At 42.5% G+C, this 12,805-nt stretch overlaps 1 protein-coding gene across 2 annotated transcripts in view; it reads right to left on the bottom strand.

Annotated features, from left to right (window-relative positions):
- Nucleotides 1–6,299: 6,299 nt before the first annotated feature.
- The window catches only part of SLC38A1 (solute carrier family 38 member 1), a 41,901-nt gene continuing 35,395 nt past the window's right edge, over nucleotides 6,300–12,805 (bottom strand). The window contains exons 16-17 of one of the 2 annotated variants that reach the window (XR_003534024.1): nucleotides 12,371–12,558; nucleotides 6,300–9,195 (exon numbers count right to left, since the gene is read on the bottom strand). Coding sequence is in view for 1 of the 2 variants with exons in the window: in XM_027682180.1 (XP_027537981.1) it covers nucleotides 12,457–12,558 (102 nt within the window). In the remaining variant the exon portion in view is untranslated. Of the gene's footprint in view, nucleotides 12,559–12,805 lie in introns of both variants that reach the window. The other variant, XM_027682180.1, reaches the window with a different exon arrangement.

Here is a 12,805-nt window from a genome sequence, read left to right as displayed (position 1 = left end):
TTGACTCTCTACATCTTTTACAGAGTTGGTTTAGATGATTTTCATTTGTTACCAAGGTTGGTACAAATAAAATATAAATCCTTTATCAGCAGTAAAATATATAAAGGCTTGAAGCCCATCTAGCATTTCTTTTGTCTCCTCCATCCCCCCAAAGCATTTCATGTATAACTTAGTATCTTAGTAGAAATCCATTAAGGCAGTTCTTCAGATTGTGAAAGTCTAAGACATTCCAGCAGGTTATATAAATCTAAGGCTAATTCCTTTGATCACAGTGGACCTCAACCATTTCATTGCAGGCTGTGAATCTTGGAAAGTCTGTGGAAGCAATGCCTGGGAATAGCTCTGTGTATCTCATTAGTATATTAGTCTGATGTGACTACCACTCAGTAGTGGCTGCTAGTGACCTTTGAAAATAAGCTCTGTACCAACCCAAGATCTTTGTGTCTAGAATTCTTTGCTCATAAAACTTGGCACCCTAAATTCTTGTGAGCCATTAATTAACTCTTAATTCTTAAAAAATTCATATATGGGTGCTATATAGCTAATCTGGTCCATTGTAATGAGACTGTGGGTTTTCTGTCTTTGGCTCATCCAGATTTCCTGTAAGGTTTCTGAGAGGGAAAATTTACTGGGGAGATCCATGACAAGGACACATGGAATCTCTTTGTCTGCTTTGAGCCATAGGACATCCCAAAGTTGGTACTTTCCCAGCAAAGTAGCAGAAGTGTTTCCAGCTGTGTATCAGGACATTGCTGCATGTGGTGGAGCACTTAGGGAGGTCCACTGATGCAGCACCTATAAAGGAGAGGGATTGGAAATACTGCACGTTCTTCTTCTGTGTAAATGCCCTCTTTCTGCCTGTCCCCATGTGGAAAGTACCTCTCAGAGCTGCCTTTGACACGTCCTGCTCTTTGTGGGTGTTGTTTTCATGTCTCAACTGTGCTAACATTATTGTTTCCTCAGAGGTAGGTAGCTAAGTAAAGAGTGTGTTGCAAGACTTGTTTTCTAGCTATTAGTTTTGACCGATTTCATTTATTGGTATCTGGACTGTTTGTCCAGATGCCAGTAAAATAAAAAAATACCAAAAAAAATGCTTTCCAATTTTAGGCAACTATTCTGAGCCCTCAGAGTGGTACTCATTTGCGCTGAGAGGAAGTACAGGTTATTTCTGCAGTAAACAGGAACTAGTGGTCAATCTTGTGCTTGATAGAGGGTTGCAATGTAAATATAGAAATGTTTGTACTTGAATGAACTGATTTATCATTGTGCTCTCTTTTAGGATAGTGAGATTGTCCCAAGAGAAGTCAAGGTGGTGGTGATGTGTTTGCTTATGTGTTGAAGTGCCACCCCACTTGCTCAGTGCTTTAGCTGCCTACATGGGGTTTGCAGACTGCATGGGGTACATCTTCTGCTTTGGTACATCTATTCATCTACTCATACTCTGGTCAGCCACAGAGATAAGCTTCCTCCTCACAGCTGACCAGAGCATGAGTGCCAGTAAGAGCTGAATTTGCCCTGGTGTAATCTATAGCAGGCAAAGACATGCTGGAGCATTAGATGAAGGAAGATAATTAGGTGACATGCATGTATCTAAACACATTACCCACTCCCTAGAGAACAATGTGCATCTTACTGGGCACTGGCGGTCTTGTACAAAAGATTTCAGACCATTCTCTATTCCTTGGCCCAGAGCAGAGGTGAGAATATCATCACCTCTCTGAATGGGATTGGTCGTGAACGGTACAGCCAGTGACAACATGTTACTCTAGGAAATCAGCATCCTGTGTGAGGATGACACATCTGCTTTTGTCGTGATAGTGATTGTGTATTGAAGCCATCAACACAGTTAGGACTCAGTTATTTAGTCTTTTTGGCCAACTGAGTTTGATTGTTCCGCTCCCAGAACTCTTTAAGAAAACAAACAATTTCTGCATGCCAACCCACATCCTAGGGTTTATTCCATGAACTGCAGGGACTGTATATTCTGTTTAAAATAGTCTGCCTCTGGAAAACGGAGCAGTTGACCCTGCTTGTTCTGCACAGAAAGATGCCAATTAATTCTCTACTTAAGTAAAAACTAAACAAAGACTTGAATGTTCCTGTGCCTGTTGCTCTACAAGATTGTTTATCAATTTACAGGGAGGCCACGCTGCCTTTTCAAAGTGCTGCTGGAGGGCTGCCAGCAGAAGTAACAGAGACTGCGCTCATTGTTTAAATGCTACTGGATGTGGGAATGGCAGACTGATGTCTGTTTTCCTTTCATTTTATGATGATCTAATTGCAAGAGATATATAATTCCTTGTTATGTCAGGGAAGTTGTTTCTCCAGCATCTGGTACCTCTGATTATCTACAAATGGTATCTGAAAATTAATAGGAGATCAAGCTATTATGTAAGAAATAATACTGGGAACTGCTGCCTGCACCAAGCCCAAGGAGACTTCAGTCTGCAAGAACTGGCTTTGTCAGTGAACATATAATTTTCTTTTTTTTTTTCTTTTCTTTTTTTTTTTTAACATCTGAGTAAATTACAGGCTTTGGTTATGATCTGAAGAAATGTGTTCTACAAATGTTGTAGCATCTGTATGGTGCTGTTTTTACTACAGCTGTTGTACAGGTCATTAATCTGATCCCACATCATAAAAATTTCTCCACCCTCTTCATGAGTTTCTTTCTTACCATAACTCTTACCAATACCTTGGTGCCTAACTCTGTTATATTCCCTTATAATTACTTGGGATAGAACAAGTGCTTTTTTATCCTCGATGTACTTGGCTCCTGTGGCGGTGCTGCTGAGCACCACACTCACCCCATCTCTGTGACAGACTGCACATCCAGGAGCTCTGAAGGGCTGGTCCCGGCGGCTGGGGAGACATCTGGCCAACAGACCATCCTCTCTCATCCTCATCAGCTGCTCACCAGGATACCTCTTGGCATGAGCCTGAAGAGGAGAAATGGCAGCTGCTCCTGCATCTGGTACTTGGTTTTCACCTATCTAATCACTGTCAAACACCTATGCACAAGGGTTGTTGCCACCCTTGCTGTGCAAGGGGAATGGTTGAGTAAACTCCTCCTAAGCAAGGTAAGGGAAACCAGCAGGTTTGCCTGGGCTGTGGGGCAGGTCTGCACCAGGCAGTAATGGGGACAGTCCAGCTGTTGCAAAGCTTATGTAAAATGAGAACTGCTGGGAAAACAATGGGTTAGGATTAGGAAAGAATAATTTTTGGGAACTTACCTGAGCATGGGTGTGAGGGACTGAAAGAAATTAACTGGCTCAGAACAACTCTGTTTGTGGGGAGAAGAGGCAGATCAGGTTCTGCCAAGGTGCAGTGGTGCTGTGCCCCCCCATAACTCTGCCTCCTTGAGAGCCTTTGGCACAGCTGAAGCATTGCCCCACACCCTGCCCTGGAGCCCCAGTCCAGCCCCAGAGTGGCCAGTGGGCCAGAGGTCTCAGATGAAGGGGATGGCCACAGAGGGCCAGAGCAAATAAAACCAACACCATGAAGCCTCCACGTGGTCATGACCCTACCGTCAGGACATATGGAAGCTGAAATTCCAGTGACCCAAGACAGTAGTTATAATTTTCTTTTTTTCTCTCTCTTTCTTTACTTCTTCTTCTTATCTCCTTTCTTGATATTTAGGTAACTTAAGGCTGAATGGGTGGGATTTTCCTAAGTTGTATGGTTAGCACGTGCTAAGTCAATGTTTTGTGAAATGCTTTAGTTTGTTTGAATGCTGCCCTTAAATTTTTGCCAAGTTCCCTTATTTTCTAAAGTTTGCCAGTAAAAGTGTGTTATTTGACCTCTTGAGAAATGTGTGTAGTGTCTTCTCCTGTGCTCTCTCTCAAGATATAAAAAGAACTGAAGGCCCTTTTAATAAATCTGGCAGGTGGATTTTTGGAGCCTTGTATATTTTTAATGTAAAACCCCTTTGATGAGCTCGTAGAGTGAGCCTAGAGTGTTACAATGGATCCCAAAAGGTGGCCAGGAAGGAAGAGCATATGGGAGCATGTCAAGGGCATGGTCAGTACCTGGTACATTTGAAGGGTTTAGTCTGAAGTAATAATCTCCACAAAAAACTAGGTAAATTTCACCAGCTTTTCATAACTGGCAAGAGGACAGTTCTTAAGGTTTGCTGCCCACTGGGCAAATGCTCTTCCAAGGGTACATGGCAGGCAGGAGGAGGGGGATCTGGTTACGTCTGGGAAAAGGACCTGAGACTTTAAGCCAGGCAGTTTCTAAGGAGGTTCGTCTCCGGGATACGTTCTGACTCGTGTTGATGATACGCTTTCCTCCATTTTTCTAAGACAACAGCTTCCGTGAGCCCATAGCTCAGGGAACTCACAAGGTGGCTTTGCTCTGCAGATTGAATCTCAGACAGGGCTGGCTAGTGCCACCCCAGCCCATCACAATTTACTTGCTTAGCTGTATTGCCTAAGCCTTGGCTGATCAACACCATTTTCCAAGAAAACCAGTAACCACATGTTTTTCAAGCAGGGAGTCATGGCAAGGTTGAGGCACACTAAGCCAGCAGCACCGTCCCTTGCCAGTGCCATGGCATTTAGCAGTGCAACATCTTTATGAGTCTCCATTTTCCATAACTGTAAGCTGAAAGAGAAATGCATGGCACTTAATATTTGCAAAACACAGATGCTGGGCTGCTTGAAAACTTTTGTCTAACCACACTGGGATCTGTGTTAGGAAGTTGGTGTTTGAACCAGAGATACTTAACACAGCTGACTGCAAGGCAAATGGTGCTGCTCTCTTGCATGGGTCTGAGAACAGGGTGTAGGAAGCAAAGTCCATGCTAAGTTTATTATGTGTTTGTGGCCAGAAAGTTTTGGAAATGGACTTATCACTTGTCCCTGTTCCTACCATCTCCACTTTCTCCACACTTCTTAAACTTGGCATGAGTGCTTACTTTTAGCTCTTGGCAAACTGAGGAATGAGACATCTTAACATTTGCTTGAATTTGGGCTTCAGCCTGAAGACTAAATGCAATTTTACATGAATTTCAGTTGAACTAAGACCCCACTTGAACCATATGGGGGAATCTCTTCCTTCAGACAGAGCTGCATTGCTTGCCCTATGAAATAGTAATTTTCCCTTTTTTTTTCATTCCCAAATAGGGACAGGTCAGATGAACTCAAGAGATCTGGCTGACCTTGGGGATACAAGAAGATCATGCCAAGCCAATGGTAGAAGTATGTGGCTGGAAAAGAGATTGGTGTTTGGTTGAGTGGTTTTAGGTGAACTTCAGGTGAAGCTGTCAGACTGCACTGCAGAAGGCAACAGATGTTTGTTGTAGTCTCTGTAAGAAAGAAAAAAAAATAACTGTAGTTTCTGCTTTTCCCTCTGCTCCATAAACCATGGTCCTATGTCTTAAGGTATGGCTATGAGATGATTAAGCTTGGCTGGGTAGAGAAGTGGGTGCAAATGTATGCCAAACAGAAGGGGCTATTAGACCAGGTCAGTGCAGAAGCTTCTACCTCTGTGCTCCCTGACTTATGGCTTTAAGACACGTCCCTGGGCTTGGGGACCAGGCAATGGCTTGCCAGAGATCCTCTGATACATAAATCCTCCCATCGCTTCTCCTGCAGAGGGGCTCAGGGAGCTGTACTCATCCCATGCAGTCAAGTAAGCTCTTCAGTTGTTTGTAGGACTTGAGCCAAGAGCTGTTTTTGTAGGTGGTCACTACAACCTGAGCACAAGTAAAATTCATGGCCAAAGGCAAAAAAGTTAGCAATTTCCAGAACCTTTAAAGACTTTGACAGAGACACTTTGGCAGATACATCTGGGAATGCTTAAGACATTGAGTCTTTGGGAATCTCCTCATACATCTGCTAGCATACAGAGAAAGTCTGGCAAAGGCTTAGTCACTCCAGGTACCAGTTTGACATCTGTACTCAAACCCAACTCTAACAGCAGCCCTTGAAATTAAACTGCCTGACTTGACCCTGAAACAGACTGGCAAGCACTTGGACAGTCTTCAAAGAGCAGGGAGAAACAAGTACTGTCTTTTAGGAATGCTGTCATCTTCAGCAATCCCAGACTGTGGTGACCATATGCCACAGCTTCAGGTCCCTCTAAAACTGTATCAGAAACTTCACTTTAATGCTCCACAGATGTCTATTGATATTTTGCTGCATATACTGCACCAAATCTAATATAGTTGGCTTTGCAAGAGCTGCATGCCCTAAATTCAGTGAAAATACTTGCATAAACAGCAGGGAGCATATGCTATTCAAATCATTAAAATGATACATACGCATTCCTTTGAAAGAATATGGTCCCAACATTAGTTTAGATTACAATTTTAATGTTTAAAAACTATAGAGTTAACAGAGAGATTATAGAACTCAATACATTTTTTTTTTATTTACACACAGAAACTGAAAAACTGCGTTGTTTATTTGGATATGAGCAGCACAAAGTTAACAGGTGATATTAACAGGAGCAAAATATTACCGATGACTCATTTCAACAATCTATTACAGGCGAGCTTGTATCAAGCATACATCATTCAAACAGCATTGTTCATACTGGATCTGGGTGAGCCATAACATATAGTGGGACACTAAAAATAGGTTTCTATAAACAAGTTAAAGTTCAAGTCTTGTGGAAAAATACCTTTACAGTTTATATTTTGTTGGCTATAACACTGAAAATAAAATGTACACTTGTATTAACTTGAAAAGCTTTTTAGAACTGACTGTATATAGGTTTTTTCCCTCAATTTGTGCTCATGGTGAAAGCAAATGTTATTTCAAGTTTTATTTTCATCCAAGCTCATAAAGTAAACATGGAAAGAAAATACAATTATTTTTAGATGTACTTCCTTAACCTCCATTTTTCAGCAATCCTGAAAAAGACATGTTTCCATGCTTTACCAGTGAGAAAGTCTATACAAGGCCTTTGATGGAGGCACTCTCGGGATGTACACAGCTCTTCCCCCCCATCACCCTCACCCCTGGACATGCAGCTATCCCATGACCAAAATACTGGCCTCTGCCTGTTCACAGGGTGGGATGTGCAAGCAGTCCCTGGCTGGGGATGCTCTTGGCATCCTCAGGCATTAGTGTTTCGGTTGCATGAGAGCAGCAGGGTCTGTGGCGGAGAAGCAGCCACAGGACTCTGCAGGAAAGGCGGGGGCTAGAAATGGCACCAATTGCTCTGGTTGCTGCCCACCCCTTGCTTGTAGTACTTTTTTTTCTGAAGTACACGCATTTCTGATAGCTGAAAATGGAAATGCAGAAGTTTTACCCTGACCTGTTTGGCCTAGTTGGGTAAATATATTCCTAGATGCAACATGGCCTAATGCTGGGTCAAATTGCTGGTTGCAGTTTGCCATGGTTTCTGCATAAAGCCTTTTCAACACTTTACAACCACCTGACCTCAGTTTAGGAGGTAAGAGGCACCTGCATACCAAAGGGGCCCTTTACAAGGGAGATATTTTACCTACCAGGAAGACTGACAAACTTCCTCTTGAGAAAACAGGGAGTCATTAATCCTAGCAATTTCATTGGACCTTTTATTTTTCTTTTTCTTGTCACATTAGTGATGTAATTGTAATTTCAAGTTTAGGATTTAACTTGTGTACTCTTGGGAGAAAGAAAAGGATATGCATTTTGCTAAGAAGCTAAAGTATTTGTATTCCTATTTAAATTACTCTTAATATGCAGAGCCTATCTCAACACTTCTATATCATAGGGGAAAAACAATGCAAAAATATACAGCATCCTATTTATTTACAATATATATGTACATAAAAACGAAATTTCCTACAATACAACACAACTGCATAGATTTGTTTTGAGAAACATAGGCATGTGTACAATTTGTGAATTCTAGACCTTTCCAGCCCTGTACTTTTTATTAATCCATTCTGTTGCGCTTTTTTTCACAGTTTGTTACACAAATCCTTACATTAGATACAAATAAAACATTCTTTGTGTACATTATAGGAAATAAGGATTTTCCAGCACCAAGGGCTCTGGGGACTTGTTTACGAAAGCACCCTGGTGCCAGTTGATAAAGCCATCTCTTGGAGCTGCTGATGGAGCTGAGTACATTCTGCGGTGCCTTTCTCCTACAGGCACTGGGGTGGGACAATAGGACTGGACGTGGGACACCACCACATGGAAAGAGTTTTGTTTTGACCGAGATGCTCTTTAGCCTTAATGTAAGGTTCAAGCAAAGAAACCTTTTCATTTAAAGATAAGCTAGAGATATCATTGTTACTGTTAATACTCAATATCAGAACTGTGTTGCGCTTATGCACTGTAAGGCAGATGTACAGACACAACCCACGGATCATCCAACTCACACTTGCACGTGACCTATTGCAAGTGGAGCACAGGATGTGCATTCAAATGTGCCTCAGAAGAGCAGCCCTCAGGAGCGGATGAGCATCCCCATTCCTGACCTCACAGGATGAGACCAGCTGTTCTGCCCTAGGCCTGCACATGGGCCAGGCACCACTTGGTCCATGTCAGCTCTACAAAAGGTCTGTGCTGGTGCATGGATTTGGCATTGGCCCTTTGACCAGGAGCAAGCATCACCCAGAGAGGTCACTGCTCCTGAGATACTGTTCCCGAATAAGAAGTTATTGTGTTTTACTTACTAGATATGTGTGCCATGGGACAGAGAAGGGCAGCTGTATTACGGTTGCTTTAAGCCCATGACTATTTTCTTTGCAATGTGCTGTGATCTAGGAGAGGCAGCAAGGCCATTTTTTAAGTGTAGGATTAACTCTTACAATCTCATTAGTAGCCCCTGCTTCTAATTAGTCATTTCTTGTCCCTCACCACCCAATTGTTGTGATTATGCAAATGAGAATGTTAAAGTTTTTTTGTTGCAGTTATTAGGAGCAATTCTGCATCCAGTCTATGACATTTGCAGTGCTCACAATAGCAATAAACTCTCTATGAAAAGAAAGCATGCTACTCCCTACTAAGTAGATATGGTACTCTGGGTCCTATTAATTTAACAACAGAGAAACTCATAGCATTTCACTGTGCTTTTAAAATCCTAGCTAAAATGTGGGACTCGTACAATCATTGGCTACAGGTTCACTATTCCAAATGAACTGAAAAACAGCAGTACATTTTACAGATAACCTCAAACAAATATTGTCATCCATCACTGATGTTGACAGTTACAGCAGGGTCTATTGCATTCTGTTAAGAATGTATAAACCTGATGAAAAAATAAAAAGCACGTTATTTCACGTTCATTACCACAGACATCAATAAACACATGATACCTTTCCATAAATATCTATAAATATGACGTCAGTAAATCAGTTTAAGCAAAATTCTCTCTTTTTTTTTTTTTTGTTTTGTTTTGTTTTGGTTTTTTCCTAGTTAAGAGACCCAGAAGCAAAGTCTGTTTAAAGACTTAATATTTTGGGTATCTATTTTTCAGTATCTAAGATATGCTTTGGTGGTCCAGTACCTTGGGTAATTTCACTCTATGCACACTCAGCTCATTCTCCCTATTTATTCAGTAAAACTCCAGTATACAAATAAACTAGGAAAAAGGAGAAGGCAGAACAGCAAAGAGGAGAGAAAGCAATTGTGATGGAAGAGATTTAGATAGATAAAAGGAGCAATCAGTGACCCAACAGCCCTTCCAGTCGAAGGAAGTTGGGTGCCAAAACTCAATGGTTGGTATTTCAAACAGAAGACTACAGATTATTCAGGGGGACGGAGAGGAGGGAGATGTCACAGATGAGACCTTGCTGGAACCCTGTGCAGCAGATCAGACCTCTAGCTCATAGCTGGGTACTTGAATGTTGTTCCCAGGATCTCCTCTCTCACAACCCCTGATGCACAGAGCGATGCTGCTCATTAATCAGTAGCAAAAGGATAAAGCGGGGATGAAAGCAGGAGAGCCCTGGAGCATCTTAAGGATAACACTGTACAGCATCCTCAGGTCTGAGTTAGGTTTTTCAGGATAAGATCCAGAGAGATTATAAGGCACCTCAAAACCTGAAATGTGACCTCAGCAAGCTGAGTCAGAGAATGGAGTGAGATGCTGGGCTCCTGCTGCAGTGACCACTGAGAGTTGCGTGCCTGCAAAAGAGGAGCCACAAACTTACAGCCAAGCTGGTGGGTGAGGTGCAAAGAGATAGGAACAAAGCATAGGTTCTTCTCCCCAGAGCTTGCCTAACACCTGGTCTTGTAGGCTATGGTATGGACTTCTTTGTGAATAAGGGCAGGTATCAGTCCCATAAAGAGATGGCACAGAAAGAGCTGGTGACCTGCACTATCGCAGGGTTTGAGACCAGCCACAGGAAAGCACAAGGGACATTAGCCCAGTGGTCCCAGGTATCTCAGCAGTTCATGTGTTAAAAGCTGGGCTAGGGGGTCCTTGGGAGAAGGGATGCTGCACTGGAGATCTTGCTGGGAGCCTGTGAGTGAAGGTCTCAGGGGCAAGGAGGAAGGAAGAATAAAGGAACCCTGCACTGCAGTCTAGCAGGTCACTTTGCCTGAAGGGAGAAGGCTTCCAGTTTTGTTCTTGCTGCTGGGCTACTCCAAGGACTTGGGCAGCCTGTGGAGTCCACTCTGCCTTATTTCTGGATCACAGTGGAGTATCATCAGAGGCAGATACCTCACTGCCTGGGCTGAGGTACAGATCTAGAAGTCTGGGCTTAGTAGGCTTAGTTTCTGCAGCATGAACACTCTGCAGATCAATGCCCAAATTCTAAGGAAGGCCCCAAACTAACCTCTCTGGATGTTACTCTTAGAAACCAACTCTCAAGGTCCTGAGATGCACTCTGTGGTCCCAGCTTCAGTGACTTCAAGCCATGGCAACTGAGGCAATTCAGTAGCCCCCAGAAATCCAAAGACCCCAAATACTCCATCCCTAACCTTAAAAAGAGCAAGTTGCAATGACAGGTTCCTCACAGCTGATGACAGTATGCTTCCACAGTTACAATGGGAGCTGTCAATGAACCAGCTACTGGGAACAAAAGGGTTACTACATACTGAGAGATATGGCTCGAGCATACTGAGAGCATCACTCAGCCCTGGGGCTTCACTGGGGCTCCCTTTAGCCATCAGTGCTTTCAGTGGGAGCCACATTCATATTCTGGGACACTTTTTGGCTCACACGGTGAATGACACAAAGTGCACACATTTATGCTGCTGGCAGTGCAGTATTAGTCTGCTCAGGGTGGTGAACAATCACCTGCTTAGCATTTGAGTCTCTACAAGTAGTTCTCTACACCAGCTATAAGGCATTAGGCAAATGCTTATTCTGTGGACAACAGATGCAAGTTACAGTGTTTCTGCTAGTAGTAATTGAAAGTCGTTTAATTGTTATGAAGAATTGATGAAAAATGTAAATGAAACTTTTAAAAGTATTTCTGTTCATTTAAAGAAATGTTAGATTTCAATTTCCACTAGAGAGTGAGTCCAATCCGGCTCCCACTGCTGTCAAAGACCCTGCTGACTTCAGTGGGAGGAGGGTAGGGTATGTACAAATGAATCCTAGAATGGAAAAGGCATGAGGTATGATTAAATGTGTAGGTTTTAATAAAACTGAAGTTTAGTATTTTTTTTCTGAGAACAGCCGGACATTACTGAACAGTTAATTGCTGAAGAAAATGCAGACTTCCCATGGAAATCTCTGAACTTCTGCTTCTCTTCAGGCTCAAGTACTCATGGTTTGGGGTCAAGTCTAGTTCTGGTCAGCCTCCAACAGAAGTGTGCCACGGGAATGGTGGCTGGTGGTGGTGGCCATCCTTCTCTTGCTCCCTGCACCCCACCACAAAGACACACACAGTCTGTTCCCAAAAGCCACGAACAGGCCAAGCCCTGGGGCTGGCTCTCCCATCAGAATACCAGAGAGAAGCACCGGATTTAGGACCTATGCTTATATAGCACTCAGTTACGCTCTCGTGGTGCTTTTCACGCCTGTATCCACAATGTTACACTTAACCCAGTGAGGCAAATGGTGCCTGAAACTGCAACAGAAGAAACAAACAAACCAACAAACCAGATGTGTACAATTAAAGAGCAGAGTTTTGGCCAAAAGAGGGAGGGAAGGGTGTGAATGGACATCGCTCCAGTTGAAATTGATAGCAACAGTTGCTGCTGCCCTAAAGGAGCAGAACTTGTGGATGAAGGGCTAAGGACAATAATGAAACAATGCAGTTCATGAGTGGAAGAGGGGAAACTAATTGTGATGAATTCCTATGAGCAATGCTCTATATAGTTTCACAGTCAATTAACACAGACTTATCACTGATCTGATAACTCGATATGTCTGTTGGAAAAATGGGTCTGTTTTCTCCAAGAAAATACACCCATAACAGTATTTTCAGTACTGGATAATAATTATTTGGATTTGATCTGAGTAAACTCACAAAAGATGGAATAGATAACAGAACGGATGGTTGCGATTTTGGTGTATAGCGAACAGGGGTGTCTTCTTTTCAGAAGGAGGTGAACTTCAGTGGCCTTCGGCACTGCCTCCTGATTGTACCCAGTCATAGATGACCAAGGGAATGCTCACTAGGGAAAACATTATCCCCAGCACCAAGAAAAGAGAAGCCTGAAACAAAAAAAGGAGAGAAAATTAATGTGTAAAAAGACAATTAATTCAAGTATGTTAACTTCTCCTCTTAAGGAGACTTACAAGGTGATGTATCAAAGTTATCAACTAAAATGAAATAGCACTTCTGGTAAAGACAAGATCCATAGATAATTAAACAGATTAGCGTCATTAATAATTACTTGCTGAGCACCAAACCAATCTTTTTTCTTCTTTCAATTCACTTCTTAAACACCGATCATCCCTA

The sequence above is a fragment of the Neopelma chrysocephalum genome, unplaced genomic scaffold, assembly GCF_003984885.1.
Source record: "Neopelma chrysocephalum unplaced genomic scaffold, ASM398488v2 Primary Assembly neopelma1_62, whole genome shotgun sequence".
Lineage (NCBI taxonomy): Eukaryota > Metazoa > Chordata > Aves > Passeriformes > Pipridae > Neopelma > Neopelma chrysocephalum.
This window is presented reverse-complemented; position numbering and strand designations above follow the sequence as displayed.